At 42.2% G+C, this 13,781-nt stretch overlaps 1 protein-coding gene across 4 annotated transcripts in view; it reads left to right on the top strand.

Annotated features, from left to right (window-relative positions):
- KCNIP4 (potassium voltage-gated channel interacting protein 4) overlaps positions 1-13,781 on the top strand; it is a gene marked incomplete at its 5' end in the record, with an annotated part of 248,945 nt that overhangs the window by 119,030 nt on the left and 116,134 nt on the right. The window contains one exon of one of the 4 annotated variants that reach the window (XM_083367711.1): positions 1,598-1,697. The exons of the other annotated variants lie outside the window; for them this stretch is intronic. Within the exon in view, the coding sequence (XP_083223837.1) occupies positions 1,598-1,697 (100 nt within the window). Of the gene's footprint in view, positions 1-1,597; positions 1,698-13,781 lie in introns of those variants that run through there. 4 annotated transcript variants of the gene reach the window in all.

The following is a 13,781-nucleotide window of genomic DNA, read 5'->3' as shown; positions in this document are numbered from 1 at the left end:
CTCTCAGCATCTTCAGTAATGGTTGAGGTCAGAGGTAAAACATGGCTTGTGGACCCTGGTCTGTTCCAGTTAGACCAAGGCTGATCTCTGCTGACCAGGCTACAATAGGAGTTGGGAGACTACTTCTCCCCAAGATTGGTCCAAATGACCAGTAGGGTATGATGTGGGTGTCATTAAGTATCTCTAGGATTAAGGGCTCTTGCTAGAAATAGCCCTATCTGCGTGGGTCAAAGATCTACCTGATATAATGAGAAGGTCCCCTTCATTGTTAGCTGAAACAGTATCTCTGCATCCATTGTCCCAAAAGTGATTGTGGCCAATAGCTTCTGCATTGACCGATCTCCTGAAAATCAAGCTTGATTTCTGGAGACTTCATGAACACAAGTCATTTAATATTTTTTTTAAGCTACAATATGGAATAAATTTGTTTGTTTAACTTTCCAGGTTACAATCCTTGGATTTTCTGGTGGACTTTCATCATCCACCTGTTTTTAGCTTCTCAGCTCATACAGGTTCTGTAACAGTTCAATCGAGTTAAATCAAATTCTGTAATGGTTAAAAGAAACAGTTTAGTTTCTATTCCATCAACAAATGTTCATTTTATTAAATCTTTTAAAAGAAAACAAGAATGTACATATTGCGCAGTAGTCCTTCTGAAGCTTATTTTCTGGAGTAAAATTCTCAGGCTTAAAAATGCAAATGCTTAAATCTTGTGATATTATTAGAGAGAACCATACAATTCTGAGATAATATAAACCACATTCATCAGGGTTTTGTGCTCAATTTTGGGTCCGTGAAATAAATCTTATTGCACTAACACAACAGTTGTAGAACGATCTTCTCCAGGTCGCTTGGAAATTGAACAATAGTTGCCCAAGTCCACCCTGTTGTCTTATGTTTACAGAGTAGCTTGTAGAGAAAGTTGGTACCCTTTGTATGTAAGATTTGGTGACAACTTGACTATTTGCTTATTTGGAGTCCTACTGTCCAACTGCAGCCTTTTAGCTTCTGAACATCCTGGGCTAGGATCCCATGTTAGATAGCTTCCCAGTTTCCCAGGCAACGAAATATCCACAACAATGCTGTACTATTAGCTGCGTGCGCTGGTAGTAGAGAAGGGAGGAAGCCAAGAGAGAGAGAGAGAGAGAGAGAGAGAGAGAGAGAGAGAGAGAGAGAGAGAGAGAGAGAGAGAGAGAGAGAGAGAGAGAGAGGTTATTCCCAGATGCTCAGCTATCACTTCAAGGTGGAGCAGATTCTACAAGGGATGTTTGTGGGGTGACCTCTTAGACCTTGGGGTGACGGCTACTTTTCTCCGCACATGGCTGGTGTGGAGTGGGCTGATGAGCAAAGGGACCGCCCTATCAGGGCAAAGACTTTTATCTGGCTGCTACTTCTGGACTCTGTTAGGGTGGATCGGAGCCATTCACCTCCCTGTCAGCCACCCCTTCACAGTCTTTCTCTCCTTCCCTTTCTTTCCTCCACTTTTCCTCGCGGAGGCTGTCGGCTTCTTAAGGTGGTGCCGTGGCTTTCCACGGAAGGCGAGGCGCATGATGAGTTCTCTCCTCTGTAGCAGGGGTAGCTCATCACCTGGCGCACCATGAACTTGGAAGGACTCGAAATGATAGCCGTCCTGGTGATGATTGTCCTCTTTGTGAAAGTGCTGGAACAATTTGGGCTGATTGATTCTAGCTTGGAAGGTAAGAGGCATCGCTCCTAAAAATAACGGTGGGTTTCTGAATCTTGAGTAGGGCGACGAAGGGGACCTGGGAAGAGAACTTTTCATTTTTATTTATTTTTTAATCTGCTACTCCTACAAGGAAATTTTCAGAACTGATATTTCAGCTTTCTAGCGTTGCTGTCTTCTTGCTGGGTCTTGAAAAAGCCCCGTGACAGGAGAGGTTCTCAAGTGATTTTGAAGAAGGGGGTGTGGTGAGAAGACAAGGAAACTTTGGCTCAGATCATTGCTGGCTGTGCATAAATACTTGTGTAATATTTGGATCAACAGGAATGTGTTGGGTTGCGTAGTGGGAGAGGATGGGGAGGGGCAGAGACAAGAAGATGCTTCAGTTGTGCTCCACTTTGACAAAATATAATGTTCCAGGGAAGGAAAGCTATAAAGGTTTTGAAGAATTATTCTATCAATAAGTTGGAGATAATTCTTTTCATTGTTAAGAGTTTGAGGTGTTTCGAGGTGCCTCCTACTCTTTCGGGTGATAGAATTCCCACTTGAGGGGAAAATCATTTAGACTTTTTGTTGAATATTCTTTTTTTCCCCCTGTTCTTTCTCAAGTTGTAAAACAGCTGTCCTTCTGTTTTGCTGAGCCTCACATGTGTTTGTGCTGTGTCCAGAAAGTGTGATCAGAGTATGGAAATTACATGGAAATATGGATTTTGTCACATTTTTTTCAGGACTCCCAGCACATGTCCCTGGATTCAGTTTTAAAATATCTCGTTGACTTGTCTCGGTCTGGACTGTAGCTCTGAAGGAGACCCCCAAGAACTCGCCTTCTGTCTAAAGGAAAGCTTCCAAGTTTAAAACTGGCAAAACGTAAATTTCTCCGTTTGATTGGGCTTGGCTACTTATATAATCTTTTAAAGAAGTGTAATCCTTCTTACAAGAGTTAACGTATGAAAAAAAGTTCTCAGTGCAGTTTTGTTGTTGTTGAGTTCTGAACATTTAGGAAAACTACAAAGAAGCCACAATAATCAACTACATCTTAAGAACGATGGTCCTTCCTCACTTGTGCCCATCATATTTCTAAGTTTATTGAGATAATCCAATTTATTCCATTGCATGAAAATCATTTTGGTTTTGTGATATTTTGATAGTCTCTACCTTCAGAGTCAGTAGGCTGTGTGGTTATTCTGTTTCCAAAATATAATGTTAATTGGATTGTTTTAGGCATCCAGTTGCTCATTCTTATATTGTGGGTTGCCCTGATACGTTATTAATCCATTCAAATTTGTGGTTTTTCTTCCAGACTTTCTATAGCAGATTTAAAAGGACGTCACTATTTATCAGCGTTTGTAAAGGTGTTAAAAATTGGTAGTAAAAGGAGTAAATCCTGTAAGATTTACTTTCTAAGTGTGTGTTTGCATTTTGCTGGAAACAATTGCCTTTTCCTCGCAATGGTTCTATCTTTTTGAGATTTTCATCTCAAGGAAATCCTTAACAATGTTGTTTTGCAAACACATTCTTGGAAATAAAAGTCATAAAAAGCTGCCTTTTTATGAATTCATGCCTTTTATGAGAGCTAGAATGTAGTTTTGTTTTGAAATCAAATTTAAAGTAATATTAAAAAAAACCCTCCAGTTTTATTTTTCTCCTTGCAGATGACTACAATAGTAATATAATAGTAATAATTTGATAAAACTTGTACAAAATCAGTTCTAAGTAGATACTTGAAACTATCCTATCTGTGTACACAGACTAGGTAGACAGAAAAATACCTGTGTGTTAGGCAAAACTTAGGACCAAACAATATTTATTTGGGATAACTTATTCTATTGTATTTTCTTTTTTTATCTAAAATGAAAGAAAGCGTTTGTCTGTGAGGAATATTCAGAAGCCTTAATTAAGTCGCCTCTTTGTAACCCTGAGCAAAACCATACACAACTTTTTCCGGGTTCTCCAAATCTGGCAAAACGTTTCAGAGAAAGAGACAAGATCTCTTTAGTATCCTTCAAGCAAGGAATGGGACTATTTGGCCAGGAGGCAAAACATTCACCAGAATGACTATTTGTGTACAAAGAGTGGAAACTCCTGCTCACACCCTGTGGGGGGGGGGAGTTGTGTAGGAGGTCTGTGTAAATGCAAGAAGAATCCATACCAAACATTCATCCGCGGTGGATTCTCTGCATTTGTTCCAAGAAGAGAAGAAGCTGGAGTTCCTGGTTCAGACAGTCTGTCCAATGCTTGAGTTTACCACCTGTGTTTGCTCACAAGAGAGGCGAACAGGTGAAAATAGTTCAGAGCAAAAGGACATTTTGCTTATACCTTGCTAACCCCATAACTTGAGTTACTGTGCCATGTGATTCATATCGAGAAAGTGCCAGATAAACAAGCGCTGCCTTCTCTTCTCCTTTTCTCCTCCCGTTCTTCCAAGTCAAGGAGAGAAGCAACCTGGGCATTAAAGGAGAAACTTCCTAACCGTGAGGACAATTAACCAGGGGAACTCCTTGCCTCCAGAATTGGTAGGCACTCCATTGCTGGGGGTTTTCAAGAAGAGACTTGCTTGTCTGAAACGGTCTAGGGTCTCCTGCTTGAGCAGGGGGTTGGACTAGAAGACCTCCAAGGTCCCTTCCGGCTCTATTCTGATTTTGATTCTGATTCTGATCTGTGTCCTGATGTTATGACAGTGACGTGTCTTTTGTCAGTGAATGTGACAAGAAAAAAAAATCAAACACGCATCGGGCAGGAGTGAGTTGCTTTAAATATTATATCTTGATGCCTGCAGGTAACTTACAGTTTCGTCCCTCAACATTTGGCATGTCGTCCTTGAATTACAGCAGTTCATTTAGTGACGGCTCGAAGTTACAATGGCACTCAAAGAAGTGACTTTTGATCGTTTTTGACACAACTGTTGCAGCGTCCCCGGGGTCATGTGATCAGAATTCAGACGCTAGGCCTCTGTCTCGTATTTATGACGGTCCCAGCATCCCGGGGTCACGTGATCAACTTTTGCAACTTTCTGACCAGCAGAGACAATGGGGGGAAGCCGGGTTTCTCACTGAACAACGGCAGTAATTCGCTTAGCGACTGTGGCAAGAAAGGTCATAAAATGGGGCAAAACACACTTAAGAAATGTCTCACTTAGCAACTGAAATTCGGGGCTCCGTTGTTATAAGTCGAGGACCAGCCGTACAGTGACTGACCTGACCCGCTTGTGGATTTTTAAAGTTTCCAGGCGATGGAAGCAAGACGGGGGAAAAGTCATCTGAAACGCCAGCTGGATTCCCTTTGTCGGGAGCGGAACGATCCTTCCGTGCACGGCGGTGAAAGTTCACACAGTTGTGTCTCTCTTTGTTCCTTATAAATTTCACAGGGAAAAAAAAGCACGAATCTCTCCATATTCATAAGGGAAAGAAATCTGCCTAGGATACAGCTTAGCCCTTGACTTACAACTGTTGATTTAGTGACGGTTCGAAGTTACAACGGCACTGAATAAGGTGACTTATGACCCGTTTTCACACACTTACGACCATTGCAGCCTCCCCAGGATAATGTGATCAAAATTCAGGATGTTGTTTGGCATTAAAATCAGGAAAAATTCACTAGGTCATTGATTGTCTGAAAAGATTGAATGTTAAAACAATTAAGGTATATATAAAATAAAACTATTGATAAATGTAAGAAACTTATTTTTTATTTAATTGATGTGATAATTGTATTAATTTAAATATGAGACAGTACATACTAAGGGGAAAAGAGAGGAAACATTTAATGTAGTAGTCTGAGATTTGTGCTAAAAATAATGGTATGTTGTTGAATTAGTGACCAACTCAGCCGCCACGTTGGTTTTCAAATATTTAAATGTAAAATTAGAAAATCAATAAACAAATTTTTAAAAATTCAGAATGCTTGGCAACTCTCTCATGTTTATGACAGTTCCAGCGTCTCGGGATCACGTGCTCACTTTTTGTGTCCTTCTGACCAGTAAAGGCAATGGGGTAACCGGATCCACTTAACAACCATGTTACTGAGTTAACCACTATGGCCAGAAAGGTCATAAAGTGGGGAGAAACTTGCTTGACACTTTGTCCCTCTTAGCGACTGAAATTTTAGACCGAGTTGGGGTCATCAGCCAAGGACCTCTTGAAGTAGGTGAGGCTTCTCTTGTTCCCGCTGGGTTCAAAGGCCTGAGCTACCGGCCACGGGATATGGGGATGGTGCAGTGGTCATAACTGTGAAAAACGGTCATAAGTCACTCTTTTCTTCAGTGCCGTCATAAACGTCAGATGGTCACTAAACAAATGATTGTAACTGAGGAGTATTGGTGTGCCCCCATTGCAGGTCACCACCTGCCCCTCTGCTAGTTTGCCTTAGTTTAGAGAAGGAGTTATTGGAGAAGTCAACTTCCCTGTTGGCTGCCATTACTTCCATAGCAGGAAATAACATCTGCACATCTGCATATGAAAATATTAGTGGTTACATGACTCTTTGTGGTATTGACAGCCAGCTAGAGAATTCAAATAAAACTCCCAAGTTCATTCCGTTTCGGAAAATCTTACTGTTTATTGAATACCGGCATGGTAATGTCAAAGCAAAACTTACTGTGAGGTTCCCAGACACCAGTTCATAGAATTAAACAATAATTTCCCCGGCCAAACCCCCTACCCTCTCACGTAGTCCATGTAAACAATTTCACTTGGTTATGGGAACCATCTGCTTTCTCTCCACACCCGCTGCAGTGTCCTTGGAAAGGTTTCAGGCTCTCACGGACTTCAGTGGAATTGAAGCACCCAAAAATTCACACCAGGGTGATTCAATGGTACAACAAGTGGAGAAAAAGTAAATTTAAACCAATGAGTGCTTTGGTTAGAAACCACCTTGGTGTTTTTTTAAGGAGAAGTACGTGGAGACTTTATCTTTATTGCAGATGAATATGTTTTCAGGAACAGTTCTTCCAGAGCCCAGAGAGTGGCAGTACTTACTTTAGAGTTGAGTACATGAGAATTACAAAGCATTTTTTTTAATATGGTGTTTTTGTAAAATGCCAAGGAACTTTCTAATATTCCATTACATGTGGTCCTATTAATAGGCTAACAAACAGGTCATGTCTGAGCAAGAGGGAGCAGGGAATTAAGCAGCAGTCAGTCCCAAATGCAAGAAAAGGATTAGCAGGAAAAAAAATGTTTAAAGGTTGAATGCTTTTCCTTTGTTTGTTTTAATGGGGTAGTTTGAAGTCCTTTTGGCAGGAGAATGGCTTCAAAATGAAGCTCGCCAAATCATTAAAATATAGGAAGGTATTAGGCTGATCCAGTACACGACGTTTGATGTCGATTATACCTATCTAGTCTTCAACTTACAATGACTCATTTAGTGACCGTTCAAAGTTACGACGACACTGAAAAAGTGACTTTGGATAGGTTTGGGGCTCAGGTGCTTTTTAAGCCGAGAAGTGCTTGTAGAAAGAATAGGAAAAAAAGCCCGTCCTTTAGATTGCAAACATCTGGATGACCATTAGATGGCAGCCAAGAAATTAAAAAGACTCTGCAACGCTGTATGGAAATAAATACTAAGGAGGTGGTGTGTTGTCAGCATGTCAAGCAGCTTTAAGAAGATTGCAAGTGCCTTGACTCAGAACAAACCAATTCCTCGTTGTTTTATCCTGATTGAAGAAAAGATGTATAAAGGTCAATGGATGCTCTGATCTGATGCGCCCAGGAAGCCACTGGGACTGAACGGTGGCATATAGGGAGCCATATTGTTTTGAAGGTGACAATAGTCATATGGAAGCTATACTGTGGAATCATAGAATCGTATGCTTAGAAGGGACCTTGGAGGTCTTCTAGTCCACCCCCCCCCGCCAGAGGCAGGAGTCCTTCTACAATTCCAGTCAAATGGCTGTCTTTCCTTGAAAACATCCAGTAACGGAGCATCCACAGATCCAGAAGGCAAGCTGTTCTGTTGGAAAACAGAGGCATAGAATCAAAGGAGCCTTGGTGGAGCAGTGGGCTAATGCCTCCTTAAGTAGCACCAGCTGCCTGTAATTAGTGCAGGTTCGAGTCCCACCAGGCTCAAGTTTGACTCAGCCTTCCATCCTTGCGAGGTAGGTAAAATGAGGACCCAGATTGTTGGGGGCAATTAAGCTGACTTTGTAAAAAATGCCGCTGGGGGGGGGCGAAAGCCCTAATAAGCAGCTATATACACAGAATGAAGGCTATTGCTAAGCACACTGATTTGTGCCTCTTAGATTGTAAGCCGCCCTGAGTCTTCGGAGAAGGGCGGGATATAAATGGGATTTTTAAAAAAATCATGTGAAGGGTTAGTACCGCTTTGTAAAGCCTTAGTAAGGCCACAGCTGGAGTCCTGCGTCCAGTTTTGGTCACCACATTACAAAAAGAAAAAAAAATTGAGACTTTGGGAAAAAGTGCGGAGAAGAGCAACTAAGATGAGACTGAAACATAGGAAGAGCCGTTGCAGGAACTGGGTAGGGCCAGTCTAGAGAAAAGAAGGACTAGGGGGGGGACATGACAGCAGCATTCCAGTATTTGAGGGGCTGCCACAAAGAAGAGGAGGGGGTCAAGCTATTCTCCAAAGCACCACAGGGCAGGATGAGATAGAATGGATGGAAACTAATCCAGGAGAGAAGCAACCTGGAATTAAGGAGAAACTTCCTCACCGTGAGGACAATTAACCAGCGGAACTTGCCTTTAGACGTTGTGGGTGCTTCATCACTGGAGGCTTTTCAGAAGAGGCTAGATGGTCATTTGTCTGAAATGGTGTAGGTTCTCCTGCTTGAGTGGGGGGTTGGACTAGAAGACCTTCAAGATCCCTTCCATCTCTAGTCTGATTGATTGATTAATGATTGATTGATAGATAGTTTTCACTGTCAGGAAATTCCTCCTTCTGACAAGCTTCCACCCGTTGCTTCTTGCCCTCCCTCGGGTGCTTTGGAGGATAGGTCAACCCCCCTCTTGCCTGTGAAGGTCTTTCAAGTATTGAAAGATGGCTGTCATGGCACCCCTAAGCCTTTTCTTTGATAGGCTGAACATGCCTAGTTTCATCCTACACTTTCGCCTCCAGATCCCTTAATCATTTTTGTGGCTCATCTCTGCCCTCTTTCTAAGGTCTCAGCATCTTTTTTTGTATCGTGATGACCAGAACCGGACACAGGATTTCAAGTGTGGCCTTTGCTAGAGCAGTATGGAGTGGTGCCAGCACTTCTTGTGATCTTGACGCTGTCACAGCCTAGGACTGCGTTGGCTTTTTTGGCAACACAATTTTTTGGCACCACATACTAAGAATGCTACATACGTTCCGTTCCATGCATCTTAAAAACATGTCCTACACCTTTGTTCGTTGGTGCTCTCCTGAAGAGCAGAGACCCGTGTAATGAAGACGACACGCACAGATTTTTATCCTACTTATACAAAATGTAGATGGCCTTGAATTGAAGATAATCCTTCTGAAGAAAAGGTGAGATGGAGACGGGTGATGGGTTTCTTCATTATCACAAGAATTTAAATTAAAACTTCAGGAGCGGTGATAAATGTATCACCTTTTTTTGAAAGAAAGACAAAGCTTCCCCCCCCCTTTCTGCTTATTTTAAAAATGCAAACTAGGATGGGATTCTAACAGGTACACTGTAAACATCACCTAAGCTGTGCAGCAAATTGGCGTCCTTGAGTTTAATTCCTACTTGTTGAGGTTGGCAACAGGAAGGAATGCAAAGTGTGAAGGAGAGATGCCATTAGCCATTCTATGAAGGACGAGGTTGGGCTGGTGGAGGAATCTGAACCTTGACCATTTGATCTGCCTTTCTCGGATGCGCAAATGAGCCCCACTTTTCTGTCTCTGCGGTTCTTGACTCAGAGACAAATTTTTAACCCGATGCATTATGGCTTACGTTGGTGCACTTTTTACAAAGTTTGTATTATTTCCACTGCAGTCTTTTTATACAGAAGTCTCCATTTATCCTGTATCTGAGAATTCCTTCCCCTGCCTGTGGCAATGAAGTCATAAGAAAGCAATTTTGCAGGATCCTTTTGCATAATCAGAACAAAGGACAAGAATAGAATTCCTACTAACTGTTTTCACTAGCTTGTAATTACAACTGGCAAGATGGTAGCTCCATCCCTGGAAGTTTTCAAAAGTAGACTGGGCAATCATTAAATAAGGTCCGTGCCTTGAGCAGGGCTTGGACTAGAAGACCTCTGAGGTCTTCTCCAGCCCCAGGATGATTCTGTGTGCTATGTTCTAAAGAAGTGAAGCTTAGAGGCCGTATCCCAAAGGTGTTTTTCCAAAAGGCAACTGGACTTTGTTTTTCCTGGAAGACGTTTCGCTTCTCATCCAAGAAGCTTCCATGAACTACTGAAGAAGCTTCTTGGATGAGAAGCGAAATCTCTTCAAGTCCAGTTGCCTTTTGGAAAAAAGTATTTTCGGGACTTCTTCCATCTTACCATTTTTGATAGCTTCTCCCTCTCTCCCAGGGCAGGGTAGGGATGCCTGTATCTCTGTGAGGCTTTGACCCCGATGGTTTTGCATTTTGATTTTTCTCTTTTTGGCAGCCCCGCCCTAAAAAAAATTAGGGTTAGGCTTTCTGAGAGGGGGGATAGGAGCGCATGCAAAAAAAAAGGGCGTGTGTGTGTGTGTGTGAAGAGAACTAGGATTTCTTTGCAGGGAGAGTGGCGGTAGAGAAGTTATTACTGGCTACCCACGAATAACCCGAAGGCTGAAGCAGTGACCCATAAAGAAATATCAAGTGTCCCGGGGTGCTGGAACTAACACGTGTGCGTGCAAATGTCATTGCCTGTGTAAATTTTCTCTGGAAGAGGATTGCAACCTTTCCTCCTTTGTGATAAGTCTTTGAAGGCTGACACAGTCCAAAGTTTGCAACTGGTATTTTTCTCCCTGCAAAGTAGGATAGTGGGGCGAGTAGAATATTAATGATCCATCACATCCCTGGACTGTGTTGAGTTCCTACATCTGATCTCTATTAACATTTTTTCCTGGCACTCTTCCCTTTAGTCCTGCAATCACCGCACCTTGTGACTTGGATAAGCAAAACAATTGTTGGCTCTTCTCCAACCATCATTTCTCCTTTTGAGAGTTACACACACACACACACACCACACAGACGCACACATTCAACGGAAGAAAACAAACGCGAGAGGCACTGCCTTTGGCTAAGACGAGGGGAAGAGGAGAGGAACAAATAATCCATAGAAATCACTGCCAGCCCAGGGGGCTTCTTTGAGAACTGAGCACAAAGGCTGAATAAGTCTGTGCACCCACCGCCTCATGGAAAAGAAATTAATGGTTTCTCCATCATTTTGTCTGCTGAAATGAAGCAAAAAAAAAGAGGGAAGGTAGAGAAATTAATCAAAATGGGGGCTTACTTTGTTCCTGGGTTGGATTAAGGGGGAGAGAGAAATCGGGCTGGAAAATATTTTTTTACCCAGATGACTTGATGCATGACTTCCAGAAAGAACGAAAAGGAACGGAGGCTTTGCAAATCCGCGGAAACGGCTTGCCAAAGAAAAGTCTGAAGGGTACTTGGATAGCCAGTGAATGACAGATGTCATGCAGAGGGAAAGAGAACAATCAGAGAGAGGGATTAAAATGCACAAAAATGCCCTTGTGGGGGAAGCATGAGTAATTAGTGGAGTAAGACAACAAAGGAGATTTTCTTCGAGGCCACTAGTGAGATGTTGATGACATCCTATAACTGCAAGACTTGGGTATGTCTAGTCCAGAGAAAAGATAAACAGTCTTCCAATATCTCAGGGGCTGCCCCAAAGAAGAGGAAGTCAAGCTCTTCTTCAAAGCCCCTGAAGGCAGGACGAGAAACAATGGATGGAAACTCTTCAATTAGAGAAGCAACCTGGAATTAAGGAGAAACTTCCTGACAGTGAGGACAATTAACCAGTGGAACTGCTTGCCTCCAGAAGTTTTGGTTGCTCCATCAATGGAGGTTTATAAGAAGATATTGGACAGCTATTTGTTCGGAATGGTATAGGGTCTCCTGCTTGAGCAGAGGGCTCGAGTAGAAGACCTCCAAGGTCCCTTCCGGCTCTATTGTGATGGATTGCTGTGTGCGTTGAGAGTCATGAAATGTTCCCAAAACTTAGGGAACATTTGTAGAGAAGCTCAGATTGTGTCTTTGAGGAAACCACCTAGCTACCTGAAGGTCTGGGACTAGGGCAATGGCAACATCAAAGAGCAAGTTTAAAACAGTTTGGAAAACAGCAGGACTGCTGTGTAAAAATTAGCCCATGAATTGAAGGCTTCACTTAGGTATTCTCCTGGTATTGTGTGGAACCCTGGGAACATTCATGCTAGCTCCTTTTCCAAAATCCCCATGACTCCTTCTTACCGAGCCCTTGAGCTGAGCCAGGAGAACTAAAATGGAGTCCTACCTTGATTCATTGGACATTCTGTTAACTGTTCTTCCTCATCATCATCTTCAATGTCTAATCTGCATTCTGAGTATTAGAGTGGAGAAGATCCCTTTTCTCCTGTTTATCTATCATTCCTCAGATGGCATCAGTAAAGGATGGAGAAATCCAGAACTAAACCAAAGATTTTCCCCACTTCTCTTTTTCAAAAACAATCTTGAATTTTAATGACATGGCCACTATTTCATCCTGAATGGATGCTGCCCTATCAACTCACAATTTTTCATTTGAACTGTATGAAGAGCATCCATTAATTTCCATCACATCAACAAAATGTAAAACTACATTGAAAACTGTGAAGTGTGTGAATATCAGTCCAGGTGACGTTGCCAAACTAAGCTGGCAAGACGAAAGCAATGTGTCAGTTTGTCAAGCCATGGCAATCAGAGAGTGAAAATTCACCATCTGGGTCTAAAAGCTTTTCCAGAACTTGGGGGCATAGATTCATTTTGTGGATACGCTCGAAACCCTTCTGTAAAAGCACCGTTCTGATATAGTAAACTATTGTTGGAAGTAAAATCTGGTCTGGTTCCAAGCCAGGAGAAAGACGCAGGAGGCTAGCTGCAGTTGGAAAGGAGGTCTCCATTTATTTAGGAATCAGGAGCGAAGTGACTCAGCTGACAAAATAGTCTTGGTAAATGGATGGGTTTTTATGTCGTTCTAGGGATTTGTGATTTGGAAGCCAGGTTCATTGTGAAATTTACTTTAGCCTGTGCTTGAGTGTGCCTTTTTAGTCTACTAATTATTGTTGCCTGATTCCTATTGTGGCTGAGAGGTTGTGCCCTGTCCTTGGAGCTGGGTGGTGAATGTAGATTTTAGGTGTCTTTTGTCTCTCTGCTTTTTAATCTGATCACTTCCAGCCTTCTGTGGAGGTTGTAGCCGAAGGTGTTTTGTTTATGAACGGAACAGTTTGTGAAACTAAATATCCGTTCACAGGGGCTGGACACTTGGGTGATTTTTTTTTAAAATCCCATTTATATCCCGCCCTTCTCCAAAGACTCAGGGCGGCTTACAATCTAAGCACAAATCAATGTGCTTAGCAATTTTACTTCAAGAAAACCTTTTCTCTTCCAGGGCTGGGGGCAGGCATTTCTTTGCTAATATGGGGCCTTTCTTATATTAAAAGGGGTGGATTCTCCCTACAGTGTAGTGTGGCAGTTGCTTTGATAATGCTACGCAATGAAGTTGCGTGGAACACTTTCAATTGGACAGCCGATATACTGAGAAAGCTTTGAAACAGGTTAAGGCCTTCAGCGTGGCTTTAGAACGCAGAGCTCCCAGGGGAATTACTTCTACAAAATCTTGTGTTGTAGAAGAAGGGAGCCAAGACCTGCAGGAATTAAAATGCCCAGGGGGTCCAGTTCACTTCCTGTAGAGATTTGAAATCACATCTGGCAAATTAATCATCTGTTAAAAACATCACATGCAGCGGCAGGATTGCAGAAATGTTACTTAAGCGACATGCATACGTATAAGTGAATAAATGTATAGTATCCCCAACATTTAGTATTACTTAATATGCTTGAACATATTTGATCAGTAGAATCCCCGGCTAGCAATTTAAGAAATTATATGGAGAGTTTTTCACATTTTACACTTGCATACCTTAAGGGAAGGATTGATGCTTTCAAACTGTGGTTTTGGAGAAAATCCTTGAG

Source organism: Vipera ursinii (genome assembly GCF_947247035.1).
Source record: "Vipera ursinii genome assembly, chromosome: 7".
In the NCBI taxonomy this organism is placed as follows: Eukaryota; Metazoa; Chordata; class Lepidosauria; order Squamata; family Viperidae; genus Vipera; species Vipera ursinii.
The sequence above is the reverse complement of the archived record's forward strand: the minus strand, read 5'-3'. Positions and strand labels throughout refer to the sequence as shown.